The 20,085-nt window shown below is 45.9% G+C and overlaps 1 protein-coding gene across 1 annotated transcript in view; it reads left to right on the forward strand.

Moving 5' to 3' along the window:
• Positions 1–2,125: 2,125 nt before the first annotated feature.
• The window catches only part of LOC118076419 (heparan sulfate glucosamine 3-O-sulfotransferase 3B1-like), a 77,377-nt gene continuing 59,417 nt past the window's right edge, over positions 2,126–20,085 (forward strand). Inside the window, exon 1 of the mRNA XM_035099179.2 lies at positions 2,126–2,523. Within this exon, the coding sequence (XP_034955070.1) occupies positions 2,126–2,523 (398 nt within the window). The remainder of the gene's footprint in view (positions 2,524–20,085) is intronic.

A 20,085-nucleotide genomic window follows, 5' to 3' on the forward strand; every position in this document is an offset into this window, starting at 1 on the left:
AGCGGCTAACAATCTCCTTTCCCCTCCTCCCCCACAACAAACACCATGTGAGGTGAGTGGGGCTGAGAAACTTCAAAGAAGTGTGACTAGCCCAAGGTCACCCAGCAGCTGCATGTGGAGGAGCGGAGACGTGAACCCGGTTCCCCAGATTACGAGTCTACTGCTCTTAACCACTACACCACACTGGCGTAGAGCACCAGACTGAGTCCTAGGTTTACATTTCTTGCTTTGCCATGCAATCACTGAATGGTTCTACACAAAACACTTGCTGCAATAGGTTCAGTCTTCCCCGTCTGTAAAACTGGGATAAAGCTGCTATTTAGAGATGTTGCAAGGATGCGAGGGTGTATAGACTTTTTATATGCATGGTGATAAAGTTTTACTCAGAGAGACTCACTTAAATTTGTCATGTTCATTAATTTCAGTGAGTTTTCTCGGAGAAAATAGCACACATAGCCCGAGTAAGTGTTATGTAGTCCATTACCACTTATTTCACAGCAGGACCAATAATATCATCTCCTGAAGGGCTATTTTCAAATCCTCTGCATGGCAAATAAGCTTTTCTCAGGGAGAAACTCGCCATCTAATCTAAGGCTACATTAGCATGCACGGCTAAGGGTTACACTGCCACTTTCTTTTTGAAATATTCCCAAATCCTTTTATTATGACCAACTAAAATGTTACAAAATAGGGGGTAAGCTTTTGAGTCCACCAGAGCTCTTCTGTAAAGTACAGCGGGAGGTAGGGCGAGAGAAGGGAAGGCTTAGTACTGAAGTCAGAATATCTGCAGTGGTCAAAAATTATTTTTTGCTGTATAGCTTTGTGTGGTTTTGCGGATCTGTCATGAAAGGTGTCTGCACTTGAGAATTTACCGTTACACCACTAGATTTCATAAACCTAGAGAAATGAGTGGAATTCACATTCGGGTAAATAACACGCGCAGGATCAGGCTTCAGAAGTGCTTCTGAAGTTGGCAATAGTTATACCTCTGCAGCTCTGAATTTCGAAGGTGGTCGTTGGAGAAGCATCTCCCAAAAGTAACTCCCTCCCTAACCCAAGTGACTGCGCGGGGTGTGTCCCCACTACTTCTTTCACCGCCTCCACTCAGAGTCCTTTCCTAAAGGCATCTCCGCCCCCTCTGCGTATCCAACGTTCCGTTGGCTCCTGGGCCCGTCGCTCAAGCTTCGGAGGTGCCTTTCGGAGAAGTTTTTGCTACAATCAAGAGCTCCACGTGTGGTAGCCGCTGGAGCAGCCGGGAAAAGGGAGCCCCGCAGGAAAGAAAAGTGACAGGCGATTGGGAGGATTTTCGCCTACCCGTCCGCGCGAGGTGGGCGCTGCTGCTGGACAGCTAAGGAGCGCGCAAAATCCGAGCGAGGAGCAACGGGAAAACAACACCGCGCACGGCAACATCTGCGACCCGAGGTGGTTTGGGAAGAGTTGCCGGCTCAGGACTGGCTTGTTTCTTCTTCTTCTGCGCACAAAGCTCCAGCAGACCGGGGTGGGACTGGTTTCCCTTCTTTACTCCATCAGCAGCAACGATTACCCGGGATCTCAGCCTGGGCGGTCGACAGACGCTGTGGCAGAGAGAGGAGAGCCCTCTCCGCGACAGGGCTCCAGCAGATCCTCTCCTTGAAACCTTGAGCGCATCCTCCTCTAGCGGCTGCCTCCCGGATCTGGCCGCGCTTCCGATCTCCGCCTGGATGCGCCGCGCTCCCTCCGAGAGGCGCCTGGCAGTGTTTTCCCAGCGCTCAGGCGCGCTGCTCCTTGGCTGCGCTTTGACCGGAGATGCGCCAAACTCGTCTCCCAGCTGGAGTTGATGCTACCCGCCCCTTTCGCAGCGGCTGGGCTGCTGCGAGGCTCCCTCGAAGGCCTGGCTTAAGCCCAAGTGTCCAGACCCCAACCCCCGCCCGACTCCAACGCCTGACCGCTGGGATGATGATGCGCCCGTGAAGCTCCGCGCACGGGGGAAAACCAGTAGCGCCCTCTGTCCTTGCTCCCCACCCCCTCCACCCAAACCCGTCAGCGGACTCCGAGCCTTCCGTGATGGGGCCGCCCGCTCCCCGCCAGGCAGGGCTAAGGGGCTGAGCGTAGGGGGCGATGGCCCCGGCGCGGGGGGCCGCCTAGCATGGCCCGGGGAGGGGTGCCCCCCGCCTCAGCGCCTGGCACAGAGCCCCTGCCCCGGCGCGCCTTGCGGAAGCTGCTGCTGGTCCTCGGCTCGCTCCTCATGTCTCTCTATGCCAGTTACTGCCTGGCCGGGTCTGCGCGCGTCCTCACCAGGGAGCCGGCCCGGATCCCGCTCGCGCCAGGCGAAGAGGGCGCCGCCACGCCCCGCGATCCTTCGCCGCAGCCCCAGGCGGCGGGAGAGGGCACCAAGCGGCTGCCGCAGGCGGTGATCATCGGCGTGAAGAAGGGCGGCACGAGGGCGCTGCTCGAGTTCTTGCGGGTCCACCCGGACGTGAGGGCGGCGGGGGCCGAGCCGCACTTCTTCGATCGGAACTATGGCCGGGGACTCGCCTGGTACAGGTATGGATGAGGATGCGCTGCTCTTGAACGTTGGCTTGGCTCAGGAGAGGGACTGGGCGCCCCTTCTCCTCCCCTTCCTTACTCCTGTGTGAATCCGGATTCAGTCCTGGCCAGACTGCTACTCTCGAGAAATATAGTGTGGGCAATTAAGGGGAATCCAGTACAGAGATCTGAACTTAGGGTTCCTGTCACTCAGTGCCATGCATCCAACTATGTGCAGCAGAAAGCTATGCTTTGGGAATTCCTAACCCCTATGAACACTAATACTTTCTCCTGCCTAAACATGTATAGGTTTTGATTATTATTTGTGGTAATGCTGAGGGTCTTAAAACTATTATTTCTGCCTTGGAAGCACTCCTTTTTAATTTGAAGTGTATGGGACTTGCTGTGGTTATTGAATGCTGAGGGAAATATCATTTGTACATGTTGAGAAACACTGATGGATTTGCATATTCCAGAACAGGACAGGTCATAGAGGGCAGAATTACTTTTGGGCCTTTGAACAATGGCAAGAGTATTCCTACACTTGCTTGGGTTCAGTGGGGCACACTCTTAAGGAAATGTGTGTGATGCTTTGCCCAGACCAGTCCTGAGTCCGTCCGTCCCCCCATCATGCTTTGCAAACTCTCTCTGAGACCTTGCTACTGTCCTGGGTCCATAAAATCTGTGAACATTCCTTTCCACAACCACAGAAATCTATTGGCCTTTGCCCTGAGATTCTCCCACCAAGATTAAAGCCTTGTGTTGAAAACCCACTTCAGAGCTCCAATATCTCCTTCACAAAAGGCAAATTTGATGCCCAAATCTTCCTGGAGCCTCTTGTTTTTTTTAAAAAAAGTCAAAGGCCTTGGCATAATCTTTTTGTAAACCACTTTGAGGTTTTATTACAATCAAGTCTCCCCATTGACCTGTATTTATCTTCTCTGGTACCAAACCTATGAAGGTATCTCAGCCCTGCATCTTTAATTGTCTGACTTGAGTTGTTCTACCTCAACTGTCAAAGTTACTTACAGCCCTGACTTTTTCACAAGGGTAACCACAGTGTTTTCACAACAAGGTATGGGCTAGTTGGCCTTTTAATTAAAGCTTAAAGCTTGGTCTCCAGCCCTACACTTTATCTTCACACCTGTCCCACAAGCCCACCTTTAACCATCACTCTGAGCACAACCAATTGTACTGTACTCAGTATGGTGACTCCTTGTGCAAGACGTTTTGCAAGACTTTTTGCATCAGCTAGCTTTGAACCTCAGACATCCCACAAATCTGCATTCCTAAGAGAGGAGCCCACTCCCTATAACTCCATTTGCTCTGCCTACACACAGCCCCATCTCCTTCTCATGTTATACAGTCGTACCTCGGGTTACGACCACCTCGGTTTGCGAACAGTTCGGGTTACGAACTGCTGCAACCCCGGAAGTGTTTTCGCCGCGCTTGCGTGCGCAGATGCGGCGCGTGCGCGATCGCGCTTTGCGCATGCGCAAAATGCCGGCGCCCATCGCGTTCGGGTTACGAACTATTCGGGTTACGAACTGCGATCCGGAACGGATCGCGTTCATAACCCAAGGTATTACTGTATTAGGAACTACTTCCTATCTTCACAACTTGATATGCAGTGCATGTATCTGGAAGTGAAGCAAACTCTCTTGATTCCAATAAAGTTTTACCAAGTCAAGGGTGTTCAGATTTGCAGCATTAAAAAGCTCAAAAGTCATCTTCAGTACATTGTTGCAGCCAGGTCCAGTCCTTCCTGATAAATATTGTGAATGCATCAAACTTTCTGTAGAGAAATCCTTAATTAATCCTTCTACCTTCCCTGAACCCACTTTCTCCCCCCTCCGAGCAATCAACTCTATTTGTTATATCTGACCTTTCCAGCCCCAGCCTTGAAAGTGACCTCACTCTGTATCTGTCTTGGACCCCCTTCAACCTTATCTACAGGGTCAAAGAGGAGGTGTGCAAACATGATTGGCAAAACTCAATTAATCAAGGGCTCGTTTGGGATTTGAGGGTGGGGTGAGGAGGTAGAAGAAAGGCAGCCCTTGGCAAAACTCTGATTTGCAGGATTGATGCCATGAGTGCTTTAAATTTGGAATGCACCACTTATAATGCAGAATAAATAGTGGAACAGACTATTTGGAATTGAATGTGTGTTTCAGCCAACAGAGGTCTTCAGGTTTGAATTTCGGATGCTAGGAATGTAAAGTTCCCAATTTGCCACTTGTTCAAACAGTCTGAAAGGCGATGATTTCTGCAAAAGGACAGGCGGTTCCGTCTCTAGTTCCTTCCTCAGGATTTCTCTTACTACTAGTTGTTAAATTAAAACAAACTGTAAGAATAACAGCCCATCAACTTCCATTAAAAGGGATGTGCATTGCAAAACATGGGTAGGCTGTCATTTTTACAGACTTGTATCTGGCAATATTAAAAAGAAAGAGGGGTGTTTTTTTTTAGAAGGCAGAGTTAAGAAATTAGTTGTGTGTGCTCACTGATTGTCTGTTTTAAAGCTCTTAACAACATTCTTGCCAGTGGATTGTGGGAAATTAGTGCAATTAACCGCCTCTCTGTTCCTGTAAATACTTTTATCGTTTTATTTCTTCTGCCATTGACACATTTATGCAGTCATGAGGGATTTGTGCAACTGGAGCCTTTGATGAAGAATTTTTGATGCTGTGCGAAAGGTCCTTCTAAAAAACGTGGGCCCAATCCAGAGGCAAAGTTAGGTGTGCTTGACACTACAGTATTGTATGTATCTAGCCCAACCTTCTGCATTGCAGGAATCTCAACTAGATCATACATGATAGTTGGTGATCCAACCTCTACTTGAAAACCTCCAAGGAAGGAGAGTCCACCACCTCTGCTGTTAGGTAAAGGTAAAGGTACCCCTGACTGATAGGTCCAGTCGCAAACGACTCTGGGGTTGCGGAGTTCATCTCACTCTATAGACCGAGGGAGCCAGCGTACAGTTTCCAGCTTCTGGTGAACCAGAGCAGCGCACGGAAACGCCGTTTACCTTCCCACCGGAGTGGTACCTATTTATCTACTTGCACTTTGACGTGCTTTCAAACTGCTAGGTTGGCAGGAGCTGGGACCGAACAACAGGAGCTCACCCCGTTGCAGGGATTCGAACCGCCGACCTTCTGATCGGTGAGCCCTAGGCTCTGTGGTTTAGAGCACAGCGCCACCTGCGTTAACTGAGGTTTATTCCTTGGTAAGTGGGTGTTTTTAATATTAGAGCTATATTCACCCTTCCCCAACCTGTGTGAGGCCAAAAGTTGGTGTGGCTGTGGCACATTCTTGCATGCATAGACACACAGCCTGTCTCTCCTCAGCTATTCTGTGCAGATGAGCTGGGGGTATTGTCCCCTTTCAGCTCCTAAACTGATGGCCATCACAGAGGGGACAACTTGCATCCCCATCAGGGCCCCTGTACAGTGTCTCCTTTTTTTGTTTTTGCTGCTGCCAAAATTAGAGGGTTTAGGGGGCCAAAATAAAATGGATTGGAAGGCTGCATCAGACCAGGACTTAGCCACCCCCGGGGCATAGGCTTGCATCCTCTCTCACTGAAACCAGCAGGGTTTAATACTGTACATTTTTGGTGTAGGAGAACAAAGGAAGCTGCCTATTCAAATGGTGAAGTTTTATTCCAAGTCAGGCAATTGTTTTGTATAGCTCAGTGCTGTCTACACTGACTGGCAGCAACTCTCCCAGGTATGAGGCAGGAGCTCTCCCCAGCTTTTCCTGGAGTTGGCAGGGCTTGCACCTGTAGAATTATCGCATGTGTCACAGGCCGCTATTGGGAAATGCTGTGACGGTGCTAGTGAGGAGCAACACTGTCTCCATCCTTCTTGTGCCTTGTTGTGATCTGTAGAAAAAGTTGCTGAACTACAGCACCCATAAACTGCATCCTGCATGGCCAATGGCAAGGGATGATGGGAGCTGTAGTGCAGCAACACCTGCAGAACCACAGGATTCCTGCACCTGGTATACTAGACAGACTGCTGGACTTGTGCTGGAAAGGGGTACACTTCTTCCACCATCACCCCCCCTTTTTTGGAAGGGGAATGATTGTGTGAATCAGGCATATGCAAGCAGAGGGAGTGTGATTGACAAACACTTTTTGTAAATGGCATTAGGGACTTTATCCTTCCAGCTTTTGTTTTGACCCCTTTCAGGGTGTGAGTAGAATTTCCTTTGTTTTCTTTCAGTGTCATCGTCATGTAGCCAAATCTGATTGTTTATGCATCATCATGGGCTCATCCACACAGGAGCTTGATGTGGGGTTGAAGCTACTTGCACGCTGATTTTTGTTGTTGTTGTTGTCGGGGGGGGGGTTGCCACTATCCATAAAACATCCTCTGAAGCCCATACTCCCCCCCCCCCCAATTTATCCCCCATTTATAAATCTGATAAAGGGGAAAAACCTCCAGCATGAAATTGCTTGTTCCTTGATGTGCACTGTGAGGTCACAATGTGGAAGGGCTCTTTTTTTACACATGCAGATATCTCATTGGGTGTTGTCTATTGCTACTCCCTCAGTTTGCTCCTTCCCTGAGCACCACCTAGCCTTTTTTTTTGTTTCCATCAGTCCAAAGGAAAAGATGCAGTGCTTGTTTCTACCATTTGCTGCTGAGGATGTGGTTGTGGTACACACAGACACAGACACAGACACGCACGCACACACACGCACACACACACAGCTGTTTTGTGTGAAATTGCTATTGTGCAAAGCAGCTGTATTAATAATGAAACTGGCCCTTCAGGATATAAACAGGATTTGGCATGTACAGTAGGAAGGAAAGAAGGAAAAAGAAAACACTCTCCAAATCCCGCCACTCAGCGCTCTCTTTTCCCCTCCCCAGCCCATCCTGTCTCAGCTATATATGCCTGTGTGTTACGTTTTATTGTTGACTGCCCAGAGATTATTAGTTATTGGACAGTATAAAAGCACTATCAATAAAGAAAGAAATGAATGAATGTTACCAATCCATGCACTTTGTGCTATTCTGCCTGATGGCTTGACCCTGCCAAGTAGCATTCAGCAGGATTCACTGCCCCTCTTGCACCCCACACCCCCAAACTGACTACTTTGACCCAGCAGCTACCCCACTTGTGCCTCCTGATGGGCTTGTTCATGGGCCAGCATACTTTTTCAGCAGGGGGCCGGTCCACTGTCCCTCAAACCTTGTGGGGGGGGGCTGGATTATATATATATATATTGGGGGAATGAATTCATATGCCCCACAAATAACCCAGAGATGCATTTTAAATAAAAGGACACATTCTACTCATGTAAAAACACACTGATTTCCGGACCGTCCACAGGCTAGATTTAAAATGCGATTGGGCCAGATCCGATCCCCGGGCCTTAGTTTGCCTACCCATGGGCTTGTTTCATGAAACCTGAGTGGGCAGAGAGAAGGGAGATCACAGCCCTTGAGACCATACCATTCTCTATCTCCCCTTCCAGGATCCCATCCTGAAACAAGATGAAGCCAGATCATAGTAGGGTAAGAGAAAGCATCCCTATCTTAATATCCCTAGCAAGAAATAAAAACGCATAGGGCAAAGTCACAGCCTTTTATCCACTCTATTTCTAAACTGCTTTGCATGGCAACTGGGATAGGGGAGATCCTGAAAGAGGAAGATTTTTTTTTTTTGAGATTGCCGAACAATCACCTCACCAGGGCTCTGTGCCTTAGATGGACAGCTTGACAGAAACCAGAGTAGGAGAACGTGTGGCTCCAGCTCCGTGCTGGGACCACCTTCACCTGTCACATGCCTGTCTTGGGCCCTTCCTGGAACAAGTTAGGTCACCAGGATGCTATCACTGAGGAGGGAAAGGGGAGGCACAGAATATTTGCCAAGCGTTAGGCAGCAGCTGGAGCACATCTGAAGCCCCTGAACCCAGATGCACCGGCAGCTGTGCTTGTGAGGAGTGAGAGGGAGGAGGGAGTAGTGGCCACCTAAGTACTCAGTCAGTGCTCAGGTCTCAACCACTCCTCACCACCAATCATCATGGGGGGCGGGGTTTCAGTGACTGAATTCTCATAGTTTTGCATTGCTGTGTTGATGTTCATTTGGGCTGTGATCTTCTAAGGTAAATGTGCTTTTGACTGTTTCGACAGCAGTAGTGGCAGCTGGAGGAGAGTGCCTGGCCTTCAACAGGGCACATAACCTGAACGTATTCACCTATAGTACAGTATGTGTGAGAGAGGTATGGGAGACAGTCATGGCAAATCATACTTGGCCCCAATGCTTTCTCTTCCTTTGCTCACCAGCTCTGCCCCTGCATCCCCAATTGTTGGTGTGGAGCCTGGTGTTTGGACTCTCCAGTTTGTGGCTGGGGGTCCCAGGTCGAGGTGCATGTTAAGGTTCTTAGAAAGGAAGTGCTAGCAGTGTGTTAAGTCCCCATGCGTGTTGCAATGTCAGGCTGCTTGTGCAGGTCTCCCTTTTGTGGCAAGATGCTCAGAGCTACCCCTTGGGAAGTCTAGGTATGAAATGAGGCCAGAGAAGTATCATCCCATGCCATTTGCCTTATCGTGTACGTTGCTGTCTCCTCCTCTTGGGTTTATATACCAGTGGGTGATGTGCTGTGATTGGGTGCTGAGGTGCACCATGCCAGTGTGGACTCAATGGAAGTCAATGGAAGGACAATTTCCCACACTGGATTTGAGGTGACATTAAAAACTGTGCCACAGATGGAGGTCTAACTGTGGATTGTAGGGGTGTAGGATACAACACAAGTGTGCGCCTCCACTGCCCTGCCATGACTGTGCCCCATTTCAGCCTTTCCTTCAGCATACTTGGTGTTCCGCTTGTGTATATAGGGTTCTCAGTCAGTGGATGTTTAGTGTATGATTGTGTCCTAAGTTTCTTCCATCCTGTAGCTGAGGGCTGTGCAACACCCTGCAGGAATGTCTGCAGTTCAGACCTGCCCCTCCCCCACTCCGCTTCATTTCCTTATATAATCCACTTTTCACAATGGTAGAATTTCGAGAAATCTAATAAACGCCGGTTACAGGAGGTGCCTGCAAAGACAGCTTTAATCAAATCCAATCAAATATTTTTTTTAATAGAATGCATTCATCATTCATTGGGAAAGGGGACAAAAAAGAGACCACAATGTGAAAATAAACATGAAAGCCAAAGGGCAATTGTCTTATTTGCAATTTGCATTGTTTAGATGGCTCTCCCACGTGCTCCTGTCATTTAAAGTTAATAAAGTTGTGTCCTCTGGCAAGTTAATATGAAAATAGCTTGTTGGCTCAGCAAGCAATTTGTCTTTGTTGCACGGCAGAAATGCTTTGTTTCCCGTCAAGTACGCAGGAGTGGAACAAAGGGCTTTAAGGCTGGGATTGGTGCACACTTAGCAATGAAACATCCTTCCAAATGATCATCAGTAGGTCCTCCCTGTAAAGTCTAGGATCGGGTAAGACTTCAGTCAAAGGCTCACTTGCTAGAGAAATGAATGTAATGGAACTTACTCTGAGTATACATGCTAATGAGGGCACTGTACTCCTCGGATAATACCTATTCAGCTAAATTTTATTCAGAGTACACCCACTGAGATGAATTAACATGACTAAGTTAGGTCCACTGATGTCAGTGGGTCTACTCTGGGTAAAATTGTGTTGAATATCACCTCTTGTTCTGATCTGACCTCAACTCTAATTATTCCTGTGGTTGAACCTGTTGTTTGTTTGGTTTGAAAGAGTAATGATAAAGGGAGAAGCAGAACAAGTTATGTGCAATGCCGTCTGATGTATGTCTGCTCAATAATACATCCTACTGCATTCAATAGGGCTCGGAGCAAGTCTTGAGCTACAGCCAGAATGTCTAAGCCAGCAATCCCATAGACACCTACCTGGGAGTGTCTATAGCAGTGGTTCTCAAAGGGTGTGGTGCAACACAATGATGTGGCAGGAGAGGATGGCATGTGTAGTGGGAAGATTCAAGGAAAATCAATATATTTTGGGAATGATTCATGTTCTTATGCAGTTGCATTTCTGGGTGTCCCGTGATCATATTATAAAGTAGTTGTGTTTTATGTTATAAATCAAGCACTGCTAGGAGTTGCTTATTTTTGTTCTCCAGTGATTTCTTATCAATAAAAAAATTGGTGTGGTCTGAGCAAAGATTTGTTTTGAAAGTGTGGCCCACAGAGAACCACTTGTCTATAGAATTACAGGCTTAGACATTCTGGTTGTAGGTCAGGAATGGGAACCTAATTGACTTGAACTGTGGTGCTGTGGTCTAAACCACAGAGCCTAGGGCTTGCCGACCAGAAGGTCCGCGGTTTGAATCCCTGCGGCGGGGTGAGCTCCCGTTGCTTGGTCCCTGCTCCTGTCAACCTAGCAGTTCGAAAGCATGTCAAAGTGCAAGTAGATAAATAGGTACCGCTCTGGCGCGGAGGTAAACAGCATTTCTGTGTGCTGCTCTGGTTCACCACATGACCTGGCCACATGACCCGGAAGCTGTCTGTGGACAAACGCCGGCTCCTCGGCCTATAGAGCGAGATGAGCACGCAACCCCAGAGTCGTCCATGACTGGACCTTACAGTCAAGGGGTCCCTTTACCTTTTTACCAGCACTCCTTACCATTGGTTGTGCTCGCTGGGGCTGATGGGATCTGGTGTCCAACAATTCTGGAGGGCCACAGGTTCTTCATCCCTGTTGTAACTGAAGCATTGTTCTTGAAACAGGAGTCACATATTTAAATGCCAATTTATGCCCCTTTAACCCCATGAATTCTGTGGTATACCGACCAGATGCATTTCCCCCCTGATAATAAAGACTTTCTATTCTTGAAACCCAAAGCTGTCTGAGGAATGGTATTTTCTTAACTGTGCAGTTATCCAATTTTGCGTGCCTTGAAAGAGAATCAGAAAGGAAACATTAAAACTTCTGAGGTTTTTCACATTTATTTTTAAGCACATTTTTCTTGACTTTGAAAATAAACACCTGACTTTGGGGACAGTGTGTGGTCACAAAGCCTGGCTGATACTCAAGAAAACTGTTTTATACTTAGTTGTGATCCTAAGGAGACTTGAACATAAATTCCAGTGCAATCAAGGAAATAGCTTTGGGAGGAAATTCTTTGCATATAGTTTCAGAAACTTTGTCTGAGTAAAGAATGCAGGATTGGATAAAGGAGCTGCCTCATCAGAGGTCGATTTAAGGGAGTCACACTGGGTATGGAGCCTTGGAGGTGCCACAACTGTGATGTAGAATGGAAGACAAGAGGTGGGGGGAGGGCACCACAGAGATATGAGAGCCCAAGATCTGCCACTAGCTTCAAACATTGCAGTGCAATGAATTTTTTTTTAAGTGGCCATAATAATTTTCACATGGGTACAACATGGTTTTATTTCATCTATCCTATAATTCATCACCACAACCACCTTTCACCATATTGTGGTGATTGGAGTGGCTTCAGAAAACAATACACTGTCCGCAATTAAAAGCTAAACCAATTCATCAAATTGAAACTGAGGCCACAGGGCTTTTTGACACTTTAACAGATCGCTGATCTGCACTGAGACAGCTTTTGAAAAGTTGTAGTCCAATTCAAGTACATGTGAGTCTGCCCTAAATTGCCCTGATTTGCCTCATTACTCAAGGTACACAGAAAACAGAGGCACACTCATAGAGCTGGATTCAGCTAATGAGTCCTGATAACAGAAGCCTGTGGAAGGTCTTCTGCTAGCGCAGTGGGACTTTTCACTCATGTGTGCTCCCCACATTGGTTTTTGAGTGGTTAGGGAACCCCAGAGCAGTGCATGAGGAGAGGAGGGACTATCTATCCGGCAAGCTGAAATGCAACAAGCTACTTAACACTACCCTGAATTCCTCCCCATGCATTTATACATTAGGAACTAATGTCTTCAGGAATAAGATGTCAGAGTGAGATCAGTAAAAGGATCCCATACTTGCCTTTGGGATTTAGGAAGTAAGAGGAGACACCCACCAGTTCATGGTGCCATTCTTTTTTGAATAACTTAAAAAAAACACCATTCACTCTTTTCCATCTTGCTCCTTAGAGTAATTTGAAAATAGTGTTAGATCAACCTTGCATGGAAATATATGGAGGATGAACTGTTGATGGGTAAGTTACACGTAGGTAGCTGTGTTGGTTTGGCGTAGTCGAAACAATTTTTTTAAAAAAATTCCCCCCTCCCAGTAACACCTTAGAGACCAACTAAGTTTGTCATTGGTATGAGCTTTCATGTGCATGCACACTTCTTCAGATAAGTTCAGTAAGTACTCAATATAGCTGATGACTATTCTTACACGAAAAATTCAAAGCCAACAAAGCACTTGTTTGATTCTTGTTCTTATTTTTATAGACCAAAGCAATTTGCAACCAATTTTATCTGAAGTAGATACATCAGGACATCTTGGGAGTAAGATTTGAGGATCATTGTTAGAGCATCTATTCCATGTCTCCTACAAAGCTGAAGATAAACAGTGCAATCCTATGCATGTTTACTCAGGAGTAAGTTTCACTGTATTCACGAGGCTTACTCTCTAGTGTGAGTGTTTAGGATTGCAGGCTACCCAAAGCTGTTTTGGGGAGGGACGAGCATTTTCCTGATAAAACAATTGGCCAGTATAGAAATCCCATCCCTAATTAAGCTCCAAGCCATTAAAACTAACAAGTACAACATACGGATGTTTATGTTAAAATATCGTAGTGGAACACGGTGTTTGGAACATGCAATTAGAAGAGCACAGTGGCTTTAACATCAGTCTCTCAAGTTGTTCTCTTGGGTTAGTTTCTATTTTTTTACTTACATAAGAGGACAACAGTGACCTCTACAGTTGAAAATAAAACATTAATGGACCTACTGGAACAGAAATATTTAATAACGGAGCATACATTTTTAAAAAAAGATGCATAGAAACAGAGTTTCATGTCGCTTTTCTAATGAGAAATTAAAAGTTTTGTAATATTGTGGCCAGACGCTGAGTAGGTCAATCTGATTAAGCTCTTTTATTTCTTTAAAAACAACAACCAACAAGACAGTGATTTTGAAGACTATAGGAAAGCAGAGCGTGGTCTTCTAGCTAATCCTCCTGTTAGCCAGTTAAATTCTTTCTGCTTGCTTATGGATCAGAATCGGAAATGAAACATGTCTGCAGTGCTGCATGTTGATTCAAGGGGAACAAAGTCTCTTCCCTGCTCCCACCCATACCTTCCCTTAAGAGCACATCTCTTCTATTGGAAAGGCAGATCACCCGCTGCAGAGATCCTTATTTAAACACAATAGCGGGGCTTTAAATTTGAAAGCTGTGACAACTCAATGGATAGATCCATGTGGGGTGGATATTTCGGGGGAAGCCAAGTGCCTGCAGCAGCTTTCTCTCCTTTCACGTCTGCAAGTTCCTAGGTTCACAAGGGAGAAATTGGGGAAGGAGTGAGTTGAGGGGGGTGGGGAGGGAAGCCAGCCACAATGGCCTCATTGATTTAAAAAATTGAGGAATCGTTGAACAAGTCTATTGAGCAGGCAGAGTTCAATAGCAGGTGAAGCTTCCCCCGCCCACCCCCTTCCTTCAGTGTAATGTGACTTTATAAAGCCTGAGGGTGAAGGAAACCTTATGTAGGTTGTGTTAAAAAAGTAGGGGAGTAAGTTACAAAGGATGGGGTGAGGGGGAAGGGGAGAAAAGAATTCATTACTAAGGATGTTAGGGTGAAGGGTTGTTTTTGAGAGGTGCTATTTTTGCCCTCTGATCCTTTGTTTAGCCTGCCACAGATTCAGTTGCCCACTGGAATGCCATTATCCCGTCAGTCACTCCAAGATCGTCTATTTAGTATGTTTTAATCTTGCCTGCCTTTGTAAAGCTGCCACTGGATTTGCAAGAGGAAAAGAATGCCACTATCTTAGGCAGCGTTCTGCAAGGAGATGAAAGATGATTCAGTATACTTTTCTTTCAAGGATCTCTGTGTGTATGTGTGGGGGGTTAAGTACTGGCACTCTTCGATGCTTCAGATCTGGGAAGTTCTGTGTCTTCTAATTAATACTGTTTCTTTGCTTACACACACACACACCTTCCCCCTCCCTCAAAAGGCAGCTACGAATGGTGGGAATCAAAGCAAAGGCCAAAGTTTGCACTTCCTTGAAAAGGGCTTGGAGAGAAGCCTGTTCCAGCAGCTGGAGGCAGCTGTGGAGCCCCTGCTTCCTGTACAGCTTCCTGTCCTCAGTGCCTCAAGCTCTTCTTCACATGAAAAAGTTACAATGGAATCTGAGCCTTGGGGACTGAGCACTTGGCTGCTGTTGTGGCCTGTCTGTGCGTGAGATGGCTTAGCAAAATACAGGGTCCAAAGGGCCAGAATGGGGTGCATCACAGCTCTGAAAGAAGCCGTAGTGCTTGGCATGCCATCCATCATTTGGAGAAGGGTTGGGTTGATTAATATGTACTGTATGCAGGTTACATTTAAGGTGACAGTAAGCACATTTAAGCTTTGAAGGGATTTGTCTGTTACATCTCTGTACACCCCCCCCCATCACACTCAGTCTTCTTGGTAGAAATCAGGAGCAGGAATTGGGCTTCTGTTCTTGATCTCCTCTTACCAAAGGGGGGGGTAATTTCCCAGTTGGAGGTGAAATTCAGCATTCAGACAACTGTAGAATCTTCCACTGTATCAGGAAGCTGCCTGATACAGAGTTAGATTGTTGACCCATCTAGCTCGGTATTGTATATACTAACTTGTAGCAGCTCTCTCGGATTTCCGTCAGTAGTCTTTTCAACCATATCTGGAGATGCCAGTTATCGGACTTGGGACCTAGTACATGCAAAGCAGCTTCTCTACCATGACAAGAAGGAAGTAGCTAAAGAGAATGAATCATGGTTTCGCTTGTCTTAATACTAATGCACAGGGTATAGAAAACAAGCAAGATGAAGTTGAGTCTTTAATAAAGCATGGCAAATATGACCTAATAGGCATTACTGAAACCCTGGTGGGATGCGACTCATGACTGGAATGTAGAAAGTGAGGGGTGTAAGCCATTCGAAAGGAATAGAGCAAACAGGAAGGGGCCAGCAGGAGCATTATATGTAATAGAATGCCAAGAATGTAAGATCCAATAAATTACTCAGTTGCCTTGCTGACGATTTCATTTCCTAGAAGGTGGTGTCTTCCAACTCTGCAGTTCTATGAAGAAAATAGGACTCACTGAATACATGTATCTAGGAGTTCATTTTCAGATATTTTCTTCTCCCTGCTGGGAGGGGAGAAAAGAACGGGGAGAGATAAAATTTGTTAGAAACATCGGAAGCTGTAATTGGTCCATCTAATTCAGTACTCTCTGTGCCAGGGGTAGCCAATGTGGTGCCTCTAGATGTTGTGGACTACCATTCCCACCATTCCTGACCATTGGTCATGTTGGTTGAGACAGATGGAGCAGTAAACCAAAATGTGGAAACCTTCAAATGTGGCAGAAGATCTGCACCTCTTTGCCCTTCATTAACGTTGTTCTGTTAGGCTGCAATCCTAAGCTCTCTCACCTGGGCATACTCAATGAGGTGCACTTCCAAATAGGCTTGTACTGATATGTTTGCTTCATTAAGTCCAATGAATTTAATGGAACTTATCTCTGAGTAGACATGCCTAGGACTGCACTGTAAACTCAACTAACAAACATTCTAAATATTTGGACTCCTCTGGAATAGTGTCAAGGATTCCACTATTGTATCGTTTCCCCCCTTCTTCCAGGCTCCCCTTCTCATAAGCAGATGTGTCCTTTATGCAGATGTGTGTTTACACACAAGCATCCCTGAACTGGTATCAGTAGACTTGGTTTTATGTACCAGTTCTCTCCTCGAAAGGGCATCATAGATTATTGTTTCAGGGTGTGTTTGTAAGATGTTATTCTTCAGACAGATGGCAATCCCTGTGCCTATAGTCTGGCTTCAGGCACAGAATGCTATAAAAGCAGCTGTCGGCTCCGTAATGAGCTTTTGAACTCTGACCTGTCATTCGGAGGGTCGGGGTTTTCACAGGCTGGCTGTTGGAAAGGCAGTGTATCTTGAATCACACTGTACCCTGCGTCTGAAGCCACAAGGTGATTACCAGGAAATAATTCCATGATGGCAGCCTCATACATCTTTAATTAGTTTATGGCAAGAAAGAAAGAGAGCCCCAGACCAGCTGACTGTGACATCTGGGTGTGTGGGGTGTGTAAAGTGAAGAAGGTACACTGAAATTGGTAGGGCGTGCAAAACTTGACACGGGTGGCGCTGTGGGTTAAACCACTGAGCCTAGGGCTTGCCAGTCAGAAGGCCGGCGGTTCAAATCCCTGTGACGGGGTGAGCTCCCGTTGCTCGGTCCCAGCTCCTGCCCACCTAGCAGTTCGAAAGCATGTCAAAGTGCAAGTAGATAAATAGGTACTGCTCCAAGCGGGAAGATAAACGGCATTTCCAAGTGCTGCTCTGGTTCCCTAGAAGCGGCTTAGTCATGCTGGCCACATGACCTGGAAGCTGTTTGTTATATAATAATGCGAGATGAGCGCCGCAACCCCAGAGGCGGTCATGACTGGACCTAATGGTCATGGGTCCCTTTCCCTTTCCCTTTACAAAACTTGTTGTATTCAGTTGTTGGGTGTTTCTTTACCTTTGGGTTTCATTCCAAGTGCTCATGCATATAGACCTCTGGCGAGAATTCCTTTACCTACACATTCAAACATCTATCTCTCAAACACACACCTTTCCATTGTCCTCTGTGAGTTGGAGTGTGTACAGGACCTCTCAGACGTTCAGAGATGTCTGGGCCAGCTTTTGAGGCCGGTAGCCATAATAAAAAAACAAATAAAAACCTGATGATTCATGAAAACAAACTAAAAATAAGTGGTTTGTTTATATAATCAACTGTCCTGAGAGAACTTATATATACAGTATATTCCTGCGTATAAGACTACTTTTTAACCCAGGAAAATCTTCTCAAAAGTCAGGGGTCGTCTTATACGCTGGGTCGTATTTCTTATACAGTGAGTATATCCCAAACTCTATATTTTAACTGGAAAAGTTGGGGGTCGTCTTATACGCCCAGTCGTCTTGTACACCAGAATATATGGTATATTTATTAATGTTTATGAACACTTATAAATCCCCAACATGACAAAATCTATGTTGGTTATCATAACAGTATGCCTTTTATCAAATCACATCTCTTATTTGCTGGAATTTACAGCTCTAAACTGAGAGACTTGTGTCTACATTTGGAGCTCTCTTTGAGCTTGAGGCCCAGGTCAATTTGCCCTCCTGCCCCTCTCTCCCTCATTGGCCCTGAGGGTGTCTGGAGATGACTTCTTCACACAAATGCAAATGAATTAAAAATGAAGGCAAACCCACCATTCTCTTTTCATTCCCTAAGTTTGACTGCAAAGTTGTGTTCACAATGTGCTTGATATTACCCCATTGACTGTGGACACCACAACAATCCATATTCCACTGTTTGTTTTCTTGTCAGGAAGAGCTTGTATGGGTTTTGGGACTTTGTCATCTCGCCATAGCCTCTTCCTACTCACTAAACCCTATTGCCACATCTGCTCCTGACACCTCCTCCTCGGAGTCCTCCTTCTGACTGCTCATCATTGTCCCACCACCAATCCCCTGACTCTGATTCTTCTTCCCATGGGATTCCCTAGCTGGTGGCTCCTACCACTCTTCTGCATCCAGCCAGTCCATGACTGCACCCGCGTGTGGTTTTTAATTTTAATTTTTAAAAGACCATTAAGCAGAATTGGCATGCAAGCAAAAGTTAACTTCTCTCTAAATACTCTCTCACTTCCATCCTTCTTATTGTACATGACTGTCTTACAGCAGGCATCCCCAAACTTCGGCCCTCCAGATGTTTTGGACTACAGTTCCTATCTTCCCCAACCACTGGTCATGTTAGCGAGGGATTATGGGAGTTGTAGGCCAAAACATCTGGAGGGACGCAGTTTGGGGATGCCTGTCTTACAGTATAACCATAGTGGTAAATCTGTCACCTCAGAGTTCAGTGGAACTTACTCCACAGTAAGTATGCATAGGGGTTGCAGTGTTAGTAATACACCATGACTTAACCTTTCCTAGAAAGTATCCAAACTTAGCCTAGGAAAACAGTGCAAAGAGAAAATGTCTGTTCACAGTGTGTTCAGGTGTAGTGAAAAGGAATCGATCCGTTCCAGCCTGTGTTTTTCCTATGCTCTGTACTTGTATAAAATAGAAAAGTTAAATCATTGGAATTTATGAGGTTCAACTTCTCTAATTTAATATGTCTATTGATTTCTCCCGACCTCTTTCTTGAATTATAGCCCATCCTTTCCCAAACGCTCAAGTGGGTAAGAATGTTGGAATCATCAAACCTTCTAGAATAATCAAAACTATCCTTATCTTTCTCCCCACATCATAAAATCCCCATTCATATGACTTCTCTGGACACTTTAAAAATATTTAAAATATTTCAGTAAAAGTGGCATTATTCTCTGTGCATAAATGCACAATCCAAATGTTCCATAGATTCCGTTTTCTATTTCCCCCCTTTCTTCATCACCCTAACCCGATGGAAAAAGCAGGTACTACTGTCAGTTTGTTCATTATCTATCACTTCAATTTACATCCCATCCACAATCATTTTCATCCTCTAGGCCAGTGTTTCCCAACCTTGTGCCTCCAGCTGTTTTCGGACTACAATTCCCATCATTCCTGACCATTGGTCTTGCTAGCTAGGGATGATGGGAGTTGTAGTCCCAAAACATCTGGAGGCACACTGGTTGGGAAACACTGCTCTAGGCAGCAGAGAAAGTCTTCAGCTGCCCCTTCTGGCAATCAAGAATCTTTCATTTCCTCCAGCCCTTCTGAAGGTGAAGTTCCTGGGTTTGGCCAAGCTAGATCTCTCTCTTGCCCCACTCCTACACACTAATAAAATTCTTCCAAAGTTGCCTGCTTTTGAAGGCTGGGATAAAAGCTCATGGGATGAAAGTAGGACGAAGAATTTGAGTACTCTCAAGGGCTACCTCACCTTGGAGCAAGTTACTGCTCTGCCTCCAGGCAGCAGATTCTAGAGAGTATATACTGTGTGCGTGCTATTTTATTGCCTCCAGCCTGCATCTCAGTGCTGACATGTTTGCTTTCGAAAATGAGCTGAGGAGCGATGTTGTTTTGACTGGTTTGCTTCAGGCATGGAAATATGTAGGGCCAGGGCTGAGCCTTTCCCTTGGCATCTAATCTCACCATCAATCCTTTCGCCAGGCTATGTGCGCTTCAGGGCTCAAACTTCTCATCTCCAATCTGCAAACAAACACCATTAAAACAACCTAAACCACTAGGTTAAAAAAGGTGGTAATTAACTACAAAATTTCAAATAGTGGAATATCATTTGCAGAATTCTTCACGCAGGCACCAGTATATTTAAGGCATAACCTTACTTTATTATCTCTAAGGGATATGTGGGGCTTTTGCTATCAATGTAGTTCTAAGCAAGTTCTCTAAGCAAGTTATTTTTTAGGGTAAACGGGAGGGAGACGTAGGGTGATATGCTATTAAGTTTTACTCAGAGCAGACCTGTTGAAATTAGTGGACC

This window comes from Zootoca vivipara, chromosome 2 (genome assembly GCF_963506605.1).
Source record: "Zootoca vivipara chromosome 2, rZooViv1.1, whole genome shotgun sequence".
Classification (NCBI taxonomy): Eukaryota; Metazoa; Chordata; class Lepidosauria; order Squamata; family Lacertidae; genus Zootoca; species Zootoca vivipara.